The 16,572-nt window shown below is 42.5% G+C and overlaps 1 protein-coding gene across 11 annotated transcripts in view; it reads left to right on the forward strand.

The window, feature by feature from the left end:
• Positions 1 to 16,572, forward strand: part of casz1 (castor zinc finger 1) — a 171,346-nt gene that overhangs the window by 133,536 nt on the left and 21,238 nt on the right. For 9 of the 11 annotated variants that reach the window (XM_082518225.1, XM_082518224.1, XM_082518227.1 and 6 more), the window contains 4 exons: positions 3,296 to 3,856; positions 9,173 to 10,073; positions 11,853 to 11,918; positions 14,545 to 14,641. In XM_082518225.1, the coding sequence (XP_082374351.1) occupies positions 3,340 to 3,856; positions 9,173 to 10,073; positions 11,853 to 11,918; positions 14,545 to 14,641 (1,581 nt within the window). In that variant the 5' untranslated portion in view covers positions 3,296 to 3,339. The remainder of the gene's footprint in view (positions 1 to 3,295; positions 3,857 to 9,172; positions 10,074 to 11,852; positions 11,919 to 14,544; positions 14,642 to 16,572) is intronic. The other 2 variants (XM_082518222.1, XM_082518220.1) reach the window with 1 other exon arrangement.

A 16,572-nucleotide genomic window follows, 5' to 3' on the forward strand; every position in this document is an offset into this window, starting at 1 on the left:
GAAACACTGCGGGGAGCTGGGCTGTTTATGGGGGGGTGAAGGGGTTAGCTGCTCTCTGAATTAACAATAAAGTCGAGTTATTCAATTCTCTATATGCTACACTTGTGGCTTTACATCCTCTGTAATATGACTATACACGTATTTTGGAACGAAAGCTGCCCACTCTTTCCTTTTTTGTGTCACGAAGAGGTAAAGCCGTGACCCCGCGCAGTCACGACCATTGTTAACTCCCACACCCTTTTACCCGTAGCAGCCTTGATTACAGTCTGTGCACGTTCACACAAATAATGCACTTCCAACAGCGTTATTAGGATTTGAAACACCACTTGATTGGGCATGATATCATTCTGGCACACAAACAGACACTCTGCATCAAAAAACCAACAAGACCTGTGGGGCTCGGAGCAGAGGAGGAGTTATTCTGTCAGCGCGGAGGGCTAGACTCTCACACAAGCTGTGTCATCCACCTCTGAGAAGAAGCAGGACCCAGCAGAACTTGCGCTTATGCACCACTGCGCTTATTTTTGACTGAAGATGAAAAAGAACCTGACCTTGTCGAAATGTATTCAAAATAGCTTCTTGACTTTTTCCTCAGGTTTTGGCCTTATACAGACACTGCATGGCGCTCCTTTGCGGTCCTGCACTGTTTCCAGTAAAAATAATGTCACCGCTAACATAAGCAGTTGGGAAAAATTAGTTTCAGCTGTTGTGTTCGAATTCAGACCTGCCTATTTTTTCCCCCAACTCCCAGTGCTTACCGAGGTGTCTCCTTCCTTGACAATTAGCACACCAGGCTAAAACAGACTGTAAATAATGTCCAGTGCATGTGACAGTGTTGTTTTTCTTTCTGATATTCATTAATAAGGCAGAACGCTCACTGGACTCTCAGGGAGGTTGGGGGAGTTGGTCCCAGAGGGAAAAGTTATTCTTTCATGCAAGTCCCCACAGATTTTATCTCATTGTACGGCATCATGCACACAAACGACTTGAGGTAAACAGCTTAGCGTTACCATAGTGATCCTTATTGTAAGCAATAGCAAAAAAAAAAAACCCACAGCACAAATAATAGTTCAGACTACTTCCATAAAGCACTGAATCGCAGCATGTTCTTCCTCGGAGGGAAACTCAGAATATTTAATTTGTTTTAAATCACGCCCTACCTTTAAAAGAAAACACTGAATATGTGCTTAAGATGTCTGATAATTCAGTTTAATGGCTTGCTTAGATACTGAATCAGTAGCACTCGGTGCGCCAGTTATTCTCCTCATTGTTAACACAAAATCATACATAAATAGGCGCTAATGGAAAGAAACAACTGTGTAGGGGTCATTTCCTACAAGGAGCTCGAAATGGCAATACACAGGAAATCGGTAGTTAAAGCATGAAATACTGAACACAGTAAATAGAAAGAATGACCTCTACAGCAACACCCAAATGACCTCAATCTTCCTTTGGAGAGTATTTCTGAAAAAAAAGAAAGAAAAACTTTAAGATTTATATCTTCCACTTCCTAATAGTTTTTCCAGCTGATCCCCCCCCCCTCCCCCCCCCCCCCCCCCACCTTCTCAAAGTTGCTGTCTTCTTAAAGGTGACCCTTTCACCCCCCGCCTGCAATTGTCTGACACTAAATTTGTGCTGTAATGTGCCTGTGATATACGGGCCCCTCAAAACTACATAATTCCTGAAGTCATTGTTTCAGAGAGGAAGCCCGCAATGTAAATACTGTAACTGAGAAAGCATGTGTGGGTAGCACGGGGGTGCATTGTCTGGCGACGGGGGTGATCTGTAAACTCCCTCAAATTGCATATCCTCTAATGATTCCACAGCTTTGCAAAAGAAAATGAAAACAGGATTTTATGTTGCACCGATGTGATTTACATAATGCAGGCAATGGCTCACACATGATTGTGCTTGGCTTTATGGCTGAGGGAAAATGAAGAGGCTCGTACTCACTGATACAGAAAGTGAATCGAGTCTTTAAGATAGAACTTTGTTACCTCTGATATCGCGCATTTTTCTCCACTGAAACGGTGTATTCGTAAGTCAATATTGTGCATTATCTTAACAACAGTGTGGCTGAGTTAAGATTCAATACGCCATCACGCAAGAAGAAAGATCTCTGATGTGGTTCGGTCTTTAACTGTTTTTCGCTGAGCTGCAACACGCAGCACAACCCCTGGTTATTGTACCACCCTCTTTTTTTATATATATATCATAAATTCTCTTTAGTCACTGTCACCTCAGACTTTAAAAAAACAACCTCTTTGCAGATTGTCCAGAAATTGCTGCTGGGTGAATGAACTTTTGCTTGCTCTGGAAATAATGCGAAAGGTAACAGAGTGCAGTTTCTGCCCTAAAAAGGTAGCTCTGGATATGGAATGCCACATGCAGCTGTTCCTGCCTCATCACAGGACATGTTATAAAGATAGCCCCACTTGGGTTGAAATAATGCCACCCATTCCTGCCTCAAAGCACATACTATGATGTGCTATTGTTCAGAGGGGCCACGCCGGGGAGAAAAATAAAACGCTGAGACTCATTTAGATGCATAATTTCTTCTGAAGTAAAGATGTGCGAGATACAGAGACGGCGTTTTGCGCGCGTCGTTTTTCTTTTAGGAAAGAGAAAACAGGACAGTCGCTGAATCTAATCTCACTTAATAACCGGTAAGAGATCAGGGCTCTGAAAAGGCCAAAAGTGCTCAGCATTTTCACTCCACATCCTGACAGCTTTAATGCTATACAGCCCCCCCACTCAGTGGCAGGGCCACAGCCTCTTGAGGTGAGAGTGAAGATAACATTTCACAGTGTCTCTATAGCGCTGTCATGTGCTGGATTATGTAGCCGTGTATTTGCAGCTTGTACTACTGTAGGGGGTCTGATATCTATCAGCCTATGGTTTCAGCTGCTTAAGCTTGTTTTTCTCTCTTTTTTTTTTTTTCCAACCACATCGTGCTAAACTCTGAGCTGACCAAAGAACTGTGACTTAGAAAGATATGTACAGTATCTCTGGGTGTCCTTCCAGGCTCGAGCTGTTATTGTTAAGTGCTTTTTATGTTATTAATAGCAGCAGTCCCTGTTGTATATGTCTGTTTATTTTTCCATTGTGATCTTCAAAATCAGTACAAGTTAGTGACAGGAAAAAGCAGGTTCGAACGATGTTTCCGGTGACACTGAAAGCACGCCTGCTGCCGTTCGTTCAGAGAAAAGTAATATTACTCGAGCTGTAACACAGATAGTTGTGGTATTGAGCAACTTCGCTAACCTTCTATTTGTCTTCTTCTCGTTTCCATCAGCTGAAAGGAGTTTATGCACTGAAACGACCTCAGGAAAACCCAAGATGGCCGCCAAAAGAAAAGGTGGCCTAAAACTCAACGCTATCTGTGCCAAGCTGAGCCGCCAGGTGGTGTTCGACAGCAGCTCCCAGAATGCAGAGGGAGACCAGAGTGTAGCAGACAACAGCGAGCGCGGTAGCTCCCACTACGACGACAACGAGACCAACTTCCCCGAGAGCCTGAGCCTAAATCAGAGCCTAGAGGAGGACCAGAAGCGACGCGAGGCCATTGAGAAGTGGGTCAACGGCGAGTACGGCGATGAGCCCCCAGCTCCTGACGACGATCAGGAGCAAGAACTCAAAGTCAGCAATGACGAAGATGGCCCTCCTGAGGGCGTGTACATGGTACAGCCCAAAGGCTGCAGCGATGAGGAAGACAATGGAGAGGAGGCCGAGCCTGCGGCGGGGTCTCAAGATGGCAGTTACCCTGAAGACAAAGAAGCTGAAGACAGGCCTTCAAAAGATGACGCCTACATGCCGCCGAGTGAGGCCCAAAATCGCCAAGCACCATTCTCCTCTCCAGGTATATTTTCACTGTGTCCTTTAAGCATCCTCTTTCACACGTCGTCTTCTAAATGACCCTTTCACACACGGTACATCTCAAAGCAACACTACCTTTGGCCTTCAAAGGCTTAGACAGAGGAGAGGTGACATTGCCACATCCACATAAGCTTAAGCGTGTCCATTATTGGAAAGGGAAACTCTAGAGTTACATTATGAATAGTCAGTGACATTATTACTCTAAAGAGAGATTCAGCTGGCGGGCCAGAGGGGGGCAAAACATGAACTTAACTGTACGAAGAAATTCATAACTGGAGTAGGCTTACAACGTAAGGCATTTAGGCGTTTATGCATTCTCCCAGCAGCTGAGGGCTAAGAGCGCATGGCAGGGCCAGGCTAAGCTTCATATTACACCCAGGATTACATATTGAGTCTTTGATTTTTTTCCCTAAGCTCACTAAACTTAGCCACTGCTTCAAGCTCCTCTATTACATGGAGGAGTTTGGCTTTTTTTTTTTTTTGTCAAATCCAAGAGATCAGTTGTCAAATAAGTCAGAAATGGGGAAGTTATATTGCAGCCGCATATCGCACTTAAGTGCAGTATTTTAATACCTTCCCACAAACAACAGTGGCTTCAACAGTGAATTCATTTAATAAATTTCTCAATACTGTGTGCTCTTGTAAATGACTCACAGTAAACCCTGTTTAATATTGACATGATGTTCCCTCGGTATAATTCACTGATTATCAAATAGATAAAGTTGGCAGAGACTTCACACTCTGAGGTTGAGTGCGTGTGTTAACGCCACAAACAATCTTTTAAAGAAAGTGCTGTTTGGTGTCATACACTTTGTGACCCTTGAAACTTGACACACACACACACATTCGGAAACGGTGGCCTTGTAATAGCAGAAGTTGAAAACACGGAGCTGTAAAAAAGATGAAAAAACAGAGCTCGGTTATATGAATAGATAAAGCATTCTTCACAGACGCCAGTAGAGGGGGGGGGAAGAAGGGGGGAAAAAAAGCAATTTGCAGGTGAGACCGGTTGTTGCGGTGCACAAACAAGTCTCGTTTTGTGCGTGCTCACCTCACTTTAACAGTTTTTGTGCTTTCATCTAGGTTTAAGTATGTACCTCAGAGTCGTGTACACATGCTCCTTTTTGTCTTCATTTCTTTTTGTTTTCACCCACTGTACAGCCGTGGCTCTGGCCACACACACACACACTCATTCAGAATTGGGGGCAGGGGCTTCTCAGAAAATGAAGCAGGTTTCATTTCAGAGGCAAATGAAAAAAGGCTTTGTGGTTTTAATTAGTCATTTTGTTTATTTCACGGCCATAAAAAAGCAGGTCTGTAAATATGCATTACTGTTGTATAGAAGGCCTGCACCTTTCCCTTCACCGGCTCTCTTACTATTTTAAATCTCACAACAAAGCCGATGTTTGTAGACTGCGGGGAGAGCATTCTGCATCAGTTGCAAATCTTGTCTTTAGAGTTTTTTTTTTCTTTTTTTTCTGAGTTGCTCTTTGTTGATTGTAACTAGGGCATCTATATTGCCATGTTTCTGCTCAGCTCACAATTAAAACGTCCCCCCCCACCTTCTCTCTCTCTCCCTCTCTCCGTTTCCCTCTCTCTCGCCACTGTCTTTCAAAGGCTGATATGGAGTGCACATAATTATGCATATAAACATAGTGGCTTAATTATCTCTCACAACATCAGTGACAATGTAATTAACAAACATTGCAAGATCAATGAGAGAAACTGCGACCTTCAAAACATTTAACTCCTCACATTGAGGCATCGTGCGGATTTCCTATCAGTGCAAAACCCCAGAATACTTTTCCTAGATAATTTAGATGTCGCATTAGAGCCCTCATAAGCCAGTCAATGGAAAAAAAAAAAGTCAATGAATAAAAACTTTGAAAGCAATGACAGAGATGCTCGTAGCGATGGATCAAACAGGCTTGACCATGACTTCCATTTGCAATTCTGGGTTCACTGTAAAAGGTTATTGTTCATTTCAAGCTATTTCAAAGTCCTCTCTATTTACTGCCTGTTAATTAACTAACCCAACAGTGAGGAAGTTTGAAGCCTCATAGTTTTTCGTGCGTGCATGCGCATGTGTGTGTGTGTGAGAGAGAGAGAGAGACAAATTACTCCAAACAAATGCACATAATGTCATTTATTCAAAGCTGCTTTTTATTAGCTTAACAGTGTCCATTTAAACAAAACACACTTAAACTCTATGGCATGAACATAAATAGCTCTATTTAAATTATTGTACCTTATGAAAAAGCATGCTTTTCAACATGTTTGCAGATGAAACAGAAAACACTTGTTTTTCAACCTTGTGGCTTACACTATATATTTGTTGTTCGAAACTGACACCGTTCAGAAGGTATCCAGGCTCTAGATTAGTCCATATATAGCTACTAGCATGCATCTTTATCATCAGCAACACCTCTGCCTCTCAGTCCTGCGAGCACTGAAGCTATGCCACACTGATGGCCATGTTTGGTCAGCAAAAGGAGATATAATGCCCATCTGCTATCATATCTGGGAGGGAAAATGCAGCCTAATTGCCTCAAATATAGACAAGGCAGGTCTGTGTCATGTGTTGGCTTTTGTTTGCTTGAAGTGTCAAGATTAGAAACCACTTCTTTGTGGATTTTCCCAGTCCAACAAGCAAGTGCGGACAGAAATGTCAGGCGTGTTAGCGAACAGTGAAATGGATGAAGGTGAAAGAGAGAGGGGGGAGAGTATTTTATTTTTCTTTTAATTTAACGGGGGGGGCTGGAACATCTCAATCTCGATTCAACCCATACACAGTTTCCCACTCGGTGTCACATGACACGATTAAGAGGCAGCCAGATAGTGTTTGAGTAGAAACCTCATTTACATGGTGTTTTAGAAGGGTTATCTCCTGTCGGTCCCCGTCATAATCCCTTCAAGTCCAATCATTTGCCTTTCATTGATAACACGTCACGTGGCTGCGCTGATGAACAAAGAGTCTCGGCTAATTTTTTTTGGGGGGGGGAGAAGTGGCGATAATACCATGAGGAAATATGAAAATAGGGACGTGGCGCTCTCATGACAGAAACTACTCTCTTTGCAGTAGTTACAGGTATCCTCCAAAAGGAATGGTGAACAGGCCTGAACCTCTTTATCTGAGGTGTTATGTAATATATATTTAACTCAGAAAATTATAGTAACGTGCTATTTTTGATTGTCATTCTTCAGTCACGGAAGAAGTGTAGTTAAACTTTGACTTATACTGGTGTGGGTGGCTCTGCCCTAACTTTAGAGCCAAATGGATATGCTGTGACCTGAGACGCTCTCATAGCAGTAAAATCCAACAAGTGCTAATTTAGTATATATTCAAATCCAATTTTAATATTTTTAAAGGACTCTTCACTCAGATGTGTTGAACACCTTATTTAAAAACTCAAAGGTATAGAAGAAGCTGTTGTCCTGTGCAGTGAATCTGTGTATACAGCATGTTTTTCTGCGGTTTGAGTACATGTGAAAACATGGTAGATTTGATAAAACGATCTGAGGCAAACATGTAGGCATTTCCTCACAAATACCTGATCTATTTCTCTTAAATTTTTCATGCCCCTTCGATCTGTTCGGATACTCTTTCATACTGAGCAGTGGAACAGCCCCAACACAGTGAATGGAAATTTGGGGATTATTTTACATGCTGCGCAAGAGATGTGAAAAGCAGGGCACGGCGACTGATTTAGCAATAACTGAGAAATACGAGACAAGAGCAGAAATATTTGTGTATTAATTACCTCGGCGATAGGTGATATTACCTCTGGCCAGCTCGTGTGTGCTCTGCTGATGAAAACAGCAATAAAATGTTTTTTTAAAAAAAGACTTTGGACCCTGTCCCTGTGACTGTGCCAAGCTTGAGTTAAGAAGGCCAAAGGTTTTACATGGCTCAGTTGACATTATCATCTGCATTACTAGCATATCTGTGTTCTTGCCTCCTGTGTTATATGCAAACTGGCACAGCAGCATTTTTTTTTTTAAGTTGGATCTACAAACACAAGTGTTTCATCCTTCTCCCGTTTTTCTTTTGATTTCTGTCTCACTCGCTGCGCCATTTCCTCCCTATCCACGCTCCTCTATTTTAAGGCAGAGCTTGGTCCGTCACTGCTTTCAGGCCAAATCATCTTTGCCTTTTCCCCACTCTCTGACCCCATGCGTTAACTTGGATGAAAGTTAATGGGGCAGAATTAATCTCCACATAATGCAATTAAACTATACATCAACTATATTTCGCCCGTGTCCTTGGGGAAGTTGTCCAATTTAATGGACTCTTAAAATAAAAGTGATGTTTCAGTTTGCAAATGTGTTTTCATTTCTGAAGTTGACTTCAGTAAGACTGTTATTTTAAAATATGTTATTCCAAGTTTCATAAGGTGATGATATGAAATGCTTATAATATGAGGCTACTAATAGTGAGAATGAGTCATCAGATAAAAATTCAGGGTTAAATGCACTCATAATAAATGCACATTTCTAAGAAGTTATAAACAGATTTCTGTATATTTTGTTTAATATTTTGGATGACTTTCAGTATTTAGGTATCTTGTATGCATGATATATATACATGCTTTTTATACCTAATTTTCTAGTTCATTTTTATATCAGGAGCACAGTGATTTTAGAAAATTAGATTTCTCTGTGAGTCTGTCCTTTGGTACAGTCCCCTGCAAAATTCTGCAGGACTGGCTTATAGTGCAACCAAAACAGGAAGAGCATTGCCTCAGACTGCTTGTTTGTAGACACATAAATACACGAACATTTACAGATGCTGTAGGTTGCAGTGCAGAAGCACTTTTCCTGTTGTCAAATTTGCTATCGTTTGAAATAACCAGAAAAATAACATCCAGCTATTTTAAACATTTATTGGAAAGGAACACGTGCACTCACAGTTGATGCAGTCATGTTAATTTAGTCCTTTTGCATGACCACAATAGAGCATTATTGTTGACAGAATGTTGTTTCATTAGTTTGCATGACATAATATATTTTGCTCTTTTCCAGATTAATTCATTTGTAACTAGCAAACTTGATGAAAAAATACATTAACACATGTTTTAGCGAGCATCAGTAAGTATGAAGGGAGAGGGAATCATTTCATAGACTGATTGAGTGACCTGAATTAGACTACTGATTAAGATGTCTTGAGCAATGGGTTGACTTGTGATTAATTTCTCTGCTCGACAGATCAGTACACATTAAATATATGCTAATGGAAAAACTTTAATTATCGGAATTATACATATTACATAGGAGATCTTTTCTTGTTGTCTTTGTGCAGGAGAAGCGTCTGCCCTGCGAGACTATGCAGCCAACACCATGAATGAATTTCTGGGAATGTTCGGTTATGATGACCAGCAGGTAAGGGATGAGCTGACCAAGAAGATCAGCTTTGAAAAGCTCAAAGCTGCTACCTCAGACCCCTCATCCCTCAGCAGCGAGGAGGCCTCACGGCGTGCCCGCTTCTCCAAGTACGAAGAGTACATTCGCAAGCTAAAAGCTGGAGAGACCCTACCTTGGCCCATGCACGCTTCCCCGCCTAAACCAGACGACCTCAACTCAAAACTGGCTCAAGATAAGAGCGCTACCATGCTCCAGACCTCTGGTTGTCTACCAGGAGCCGAGGCACAGATTTACCCCTCCAGCATGGACCACAAACAGCCAGTAGCACCTCAGCTGGGTAATTCTCAGCCAGCTAATCCCTCTCACATGCAGAACATGGCCTCCCGAGCGTCCAAGTATGACTTCTTTATTCAGAAGCTGAAGATGGGCGAGAGTTTACAGCAGCAGAATGGTAATGCTTACAAGAGACCCTCAAAGTACGACCTGGAGAACATCAAGTTTCTGCTCCCCTTCAAACCCGGTGAGGGCAACCCTGACATGGGCGGTTCCATCGCCTTTAAGACTGGCAAAGTGGGTCGCCCTTCAAAATATGACATCAGAACAATTCCGAAGCTAATGCCAGGAAACCCCGAGGCCTCACTGGTGCCCAGTGTCCTTCCTACGCCACCGGGGAACCCTGCAGCTCCCGGTGTCCCCGCTGTAGGCGCACCTGGAGCCAGCATAGCGCCAGGGCTTACAGTGGACCAGGCGGGCCACATAAGTTTCAATGCCTCTGACTACCTGAAGTCCAGCTTTTCCAAGACTGACTCCATCACCACTGGCACTGTGTCCTCTGTTAAGTGAGTGTCCTCAAACTTTATAAGTTATAGAAGCTGTAAAAAGAATTTACAGAAAATGTTTATGATTCACATGATGAGATTTGTGTTTCACAGGGGAACTAAGGCAACAAATTGTATATTTCTATTTGGGAGCCTTGAGCAACACAACAGAGGACCTTCTGCACCCAATTAATTCTACAACTTTATGTCCTTAGTTAACAAAAGATGATAAAATATACAGAGTGTTGGATAAGAAATGATAGTAGTTACCCACTTGCATCTGATTTACAGTCTCCCAATTCCCTGGGAATTTGTTAAATGTGACTAAAATATTGTTTGACATATTGCATGTGTTATTTTGCACCAAAACAATCCATAACTCTGCTGAAATCTGCTAAAAACTTACATAGCCTGCCGCTGAATTTATCATTTTAAGTTTGCTGGTGGATACCACCTTGTCTGCCTTGTACACTCTGAGTCTCTCTCAGTGGAACCCCTTTGGAGCTAATGTGAGGCTCACATACACTTAACTGCTACTGTGAGTCAGTTAGCCTCACGCAAAGGTAATTGCTACCTTCACAGCAGCCAACGGGAATGTAGTGTGAAATGGCGCATAGCGCCCAATAGATCCACGACATGATGAGTTGCGAAGGCGCATGAACTGTTTACTCGCTGTAGCACTCCGTGGAGACTGATTTAGCACAGTCATCGCAAAGTGACTGACTTCCTTCGTTTGGCTAGGGTGTAACAACTCTCCCTTTAATTACTTTGGAGCCATGACTAACCTCCCAGCGAGTCACAGGGGCCGACTCAACACTGCCTGACGAGTGCACTTTAAAGGAACCAAACGAGGGGTTTGGGGAGCTAACCTACAGTCGTGTGCTCTACCAGTAGGAAACAGCTCCCAGAGTCTGTTTGATTGGTTTTGACCTTGTCTCTAGTTAGTCAAGACCTATCAAAGACACTGTTCAAGAGCCCTCAGGCACCCCTCCCTCAGGTTTTGGCCTTTGTCAGGTTAGGGCTCAGTGAAGCTGGAGTCGTGGCTAACTGACCCAGTCTGGTGCTTGTATACAGGGAGGCGATGGGGTACTAGGGAAAATGTCTGGCAGTGTATCTTCCCCTCTGGGCCAGATTAACCTCAGGTCATCCCTGTGTGGAGCTGCTCACATGGAGCTAAATGCCACTTGCTGCGAGGGAGCAAACAGGACCAATACTGTGTTATGACTGTTATTATACAGGCATTACTGCTGCCAGCTTCATAAAGGGAATCAAAACCAACACAGGTGACAAAAAAGGACCGTTCCTTGATTTCCCGCTTTAAAATTAATTCATTTGACTCGAAACCGACTCAGCGAACGTGATCCTGCGCAGTTAAATCCTCGGTGTTGCCTTACATATTTGTTTGTGTCCAGGCTGATCGGAGACGACTTGACATCAACATTAGAGCCCGAGCCCCTAGAGAGTATCCGAAAATGCGTTTTCAGAGCTTTTTCTCCACGTGCCCATTATCCCGTTTTGCATATGAGCACTCACCAAAATACCCCCATAAAAGATTAATGTCCTTTTGCTCCTGCATTTTGCCTTTCATTGGTCGGAAGACCATGCATCAAAGTGTGTGTGCTTCCATCCTTGATTCATACTTCGCACGAAAACGCTGTTATGCCACAGGAAAATGTATATTGATAGTCCAAAGTTTGGGAGCGGCTTGTAAGTAAATATTGTGTCAGTTTGTTTTTATTAACAACAGGCAGCCCAACCTCACCATTAATCCTGTCTCCTTTGTGTTTGCTCTTGCATTAGGAATGGTCTGCCACCAGATAAACCCGCCAGCGACGACATCAACCTCTACCAGAAATATATTGCCAGGTATGCAAATCCCTCAATGTGCTGCACCAATGAAAAAAAAAAACGCACTGAAAACAGAGGCAACGCTTTTTTTTATTATCCACCTATGGTGCATTTTATTCAGTGGTATGAGAATGTCTGTGTGCAGTAAATTAATTAAGAAAAGACTCAAATTTATGTGCTGAGTGGAATCTGAAGGATGAGGGGGTAATGAAAGAGAAATGGCTTGATGATAGCTTACTGGAACTGGCTGAATAAATGCTCACAGTGTGTAAAGCACTAAAACATTAAGAAGAACATAATCCTCGTGCAACTTTGTATTATTAGCTGCGACTGACGTTGAGAGGATATGAGATGAGGCCGCGTTCTTCTCGAGGTTCTGCAGTTTATTGTTGAAAACGCGAGGAAGCGACTGATCTAAAAACTCAGTCATTCACACCAAGAGAGACAAAAGCATCAGGGGAAGCGGGCGGGAGGGTGGGTATCTTATGTTTCAGTGGACACGGAACAATGTCCTCCCAATCTGGATTCATCTTGAGCCGACACTAGAAAGGTGATTATCGCTTGTTTGTTTATTCCGTTTAAAAAGAAAGAAAAACAGCATTTGAAAAGCCAAAGTGGCTTTGGCGTTAATGATTACTTCTCCAAGCCATAACATGAAGGGCACAAATCAAAGCCTTGGCACTGACAGACACGCACATACACACATCCTCTTCTGCGCGCACACATGCACACACACACACAAAACCCCTTCCTTGGACTGATTACATTTTGCAAGAAGATTTAATTAAGGAATTTTTAATGAGGCTTCTGCTGGCACTGCCAAGAACTGTTTTGATATTTGCGCTGCATAATGCATAAAATTTGTCTAAACATCTCGGCAGTTGATGCACGGGGAGGTTGCAGATAAGCCCAGATACAGTTTCAATTTCCGTGTTGGGGTTGAGAAAAAAAAAAAGGGAACGCAAAGAAGAGGAGGGAGGAAAGAAAAAAAAAAATGGAAAAGGAGGGCTCATAAAAAGGGCAAATGTAGTACCGAGAGGGGAGGTAGAAGCAGGGGAGTGTCCTCTTTAGAGCCAAGGCTAATGAGTGCACAGTAACACTAAAAAGCAGCTTTGTAAATGCGTTTGTATCCACGTGTGTCGCGAAAGAGAGGAGGGGGGGTGGTGAAAAAAAAAGTTCATCTCTCCACCACGCTACAGTTTGATGATTTAAAGAGCTTTCGTGGTAGTGTTTAGTTGCAGTTTTCACTCTTTAAATGCTTTCATGCACCAACCATTGCCTCGGCACTTTGATCTGTGTATCTCTATTGTAACTGGAGATGCGCTGCAATCTCTGTATCGTGGCGATATTAATATTTAATCTGCTGCTGAATAGCAGAGGCCCATTAGGCCCCCTGACGCGGCAAGTGGGAATTGTCCAGAGGCAAAGTGATACAGCTGGGCACTGAGCAGAGGGGTGGGCCATAGTCTCAGGGGGATGAGGGGGGGCTTTGTGTGTTCATCGGTGTGAGCGTGCATGTGCGTGTGTGTGAAAGATATAGTATAGAAAAACATTTATAGTTTGGCCATATGTTGCCTAGTTTGTCTTCTGGTTCTGCTTTGAACTCTTTTAAAAGAGCCATCAGACCTTTCCAAAAGCCGCTGTCTTTCTCCGTCACTGTTTTCCAGCCTCACACGCACGCACGCGCTGCCAACTTAAAAACAGTAGTGGATATGCCGTTCAATTAACTTAATGAACTCAGCAAAGTGATCTGTAAATGCAGCTCTGGGATAATCCTAACAAGGAAAACAGAGAGAGAGATGGGAAAAATATTACTTAGCCTTCTTTTCCCCCTCTCCTCTGCACTAACAGATGGAGTTCTTGGCAGAGGCAGCGCAAATGTTTATTTGTGTGTTTTCACTGGTAATTGGAGGATTTTAACAGTCATCATCGTCAGGCTTATAATCACCACCGTAAAAGTGGCTGTACTGTGGCAAGTAGCTGCCTTTTCTTTCTCTTTTTTTTCAATGTAGAACCAGACTAATATCTGGTTTCTGCACTCCAGATAAAAGAAAGCGAAAGGGTTTTGAAGAGGGCAAAGTAGACAGAGCCTTTCCTGCTCCTCAGGGTACCTGACCCTTTATCTTGCAGAGCAAGAGTGTGGTTAACCTGAAAGAACTGTGCATTGATTTGACAAGCTTTCTCACAGCAATGAGAAATAAAGTAGTCATGGGGCTCTTGGTGATTGAGCGGCTGTGTGTATGTCTGTGAAGGAAAAGGCTTTCGGTGTAATAAGGGTCTCTTACGGCTGCTTTAGAAATAAATGGAGATAATTTGGCTGAAATTGGTGTGACAGACGGGTAAATTGTTGCAAGCAGAAGTCAGTTTGAAGGTTTGAGCTGCGTTACCTTGAAGGTGAAATTGCGACATGAGCCTTTGAAAGCTTCACCGCCTGTGTTATTTGGTTCTGTTTCAGGTGTTTTATAATAATTTCTTCATTAATTATTCTTGATTCGCTGCCGATCTTTCTTTCTTTTTCTTTTTCTTTTTTTTGAATTAAACCGACCTCTTTGGAAACTTCAGCTTTTTCCTCCTGATGTGTCCCCAGGTTTTGTTGTCACTGCTTCGTGTGGCTCTTAAAATGTGTCCTATAATTTGGTTTCAGGTTCTCTGGAAGTCAACACTGTGGACACGTGCACTGTGCCTACCAGTACAGAGAGCATTATCACTGTATGGACCCTGACTGTAACTACCAGGTGAGCGTGAGTACCTAATCTCTTATACACATTAAACATTGCTCAAGCATTCACAGCTATTCACAGCTTAGAAAAGGTCATTTTGTTCACGGGGCCACCATCACTGGTTGAAACCAACTAGTGATGGTAAACTGCACTGACTATCATAGCACTCTTAGATGCTGGTCTCCAGTTTACCAAACAGCCTATGGGTATTTGTATCTATCCAGTTTTCAGGCATCTTTGGGCACAGTTGGCCTTTTATTACAAAGGTTAATTGTAAGTATCCTTAAATATGGCCCCTTTTTTAAAAATCTATTTGTTCTTTGTTTTTCCTTTTCTGAAGACACTGCCACCGTAAGGGGCCTGGCTTTAATCCACTTTCACGGTATTAATCTTGCCCTGGTCCCATGAGGTGTCATGTATGGCACAGGAAGGAGAAAGAAAACAACACAAAGCAGATCACGATACAGGCCTCGTGTTTGCTGTAGCATATGGCCCAGAAGAGTTAGACAAACACGGGTAGATTTGTCAAAAGATGTAGAAAAAAATCCACGCGCAGCTAGAGCCGTGTGTATTTTCCTTCCTTTCTTAACAAGTTTCTGAATTAAGCCATCTTCAGATGTAATCTACAGTCTGCTCCCGATCAAGAGAGATTACAGCTTGATAAATATTGTTTATGTGGTGAAAAGCATTACAGATCTAAGCTTTCATTTTCTGCTTGAATCCCACTTCACAGTCTGATGAGACACATTCTTGGAGGAATACAAAGGAAAATCATTTCATGTCATTATTTAGAGTGTTAGTTCAGGTTATCATGGCAATTTCCACGGTCAGGTCCACATTTCTCTGTTGCTACTGCGTCGCATGGAAACACAGATATGCTTTGGAAGCCAGTTCCCAGGATGTCAATACTGAAAAAAACAGGCAGGCAGTGATGAGCAGCCCCCTTTCAAAGCGATAACTCATGAAATGTTACATGACACACACTCCTGGAATATTATCCCACTGCCAGCCTCTGGGCGATTGGCTGAGTCTTAACATTCTCCTTTCATGGGCTTGTACATGGGAGAGAGTGTGCATCTTGCCACACTAGTGGGAATCCTAAAATAAATGTTGCAAGTGGCTCCCAACCTTCATCACCACTCAACTGAAAATGAGATCTTTTTCCCAGTCAGCTCTGTCCATGGCCTATTTTGGACGGCTTGATGGATCGAATGTACCATGACCACAGTTCAACCTGTCATCGTTAGATAACAGAAAAGTGCAGGCCTGAGATCTGTAAAAAAAATAAAAAATAAAAATTAGCAAAAAGAGAAAATCTGAGACAATCATCAGCCAGATTACGGAAAAAATGTAATTTAGGTGTGTCAGAAATCTGCAGCGGGAAAACACCAACAACAGGGGAATGAATGGCTGTGAGATCTCGGCTTTTTACTTGTGTGCAAGTGGAACACATGACACAAAGCAATTACCCTACTTTGTACAGCAATTAGTTGCTCTTTAGAGTCGTTCTTTCTGATGTTTTTCCCTCAACTGGAGATAAATATGGATAGAAGACAGAACTGTCTCATTGATTTAAGCTTCTCCTGTTACAGTTTCTGTAACATCAGCTTAAACCCAATTACAGCAGATTTGGTTGCTGCAGGTCTCCGTGGAGTGACTTTTCTGTTTTACCCCCTTCCAGACTCCTGAGTATGGGAGGGATTTTTTCTTTATAAGAAAAAAATTATTTATTTAATAATTTTACAAGGCGGGTGTCTTTGCATATTCATTTATATTTACAGGCGAAACCTGCACCAAAAGTGAGTGTTAATGCTTTAATTAAAAAGGGAATCATATCTCAGCGAATTGAAAGGGAAACTGTTTTTTGGTTCACTTGTTTGTTTGTTTGTTTTTATTGTCTTCTGTTTTCCCCTGTGCACGTCTGAGAAACCATCTGCATGGAACAGAATTTT

Source organism: Aulonocara stuartgranti (assembly GCF_965226115.1).
Source record: "Aulonocara stuartgranti genome assembly, chromosome: 20".
Taxonomy (NCBI): Eukaryota; Metazoa; Chordata; class Actinopteri; order Cichliformes; family Cichlidae; genus Aulonocara; species Aulonocara stuartgranti.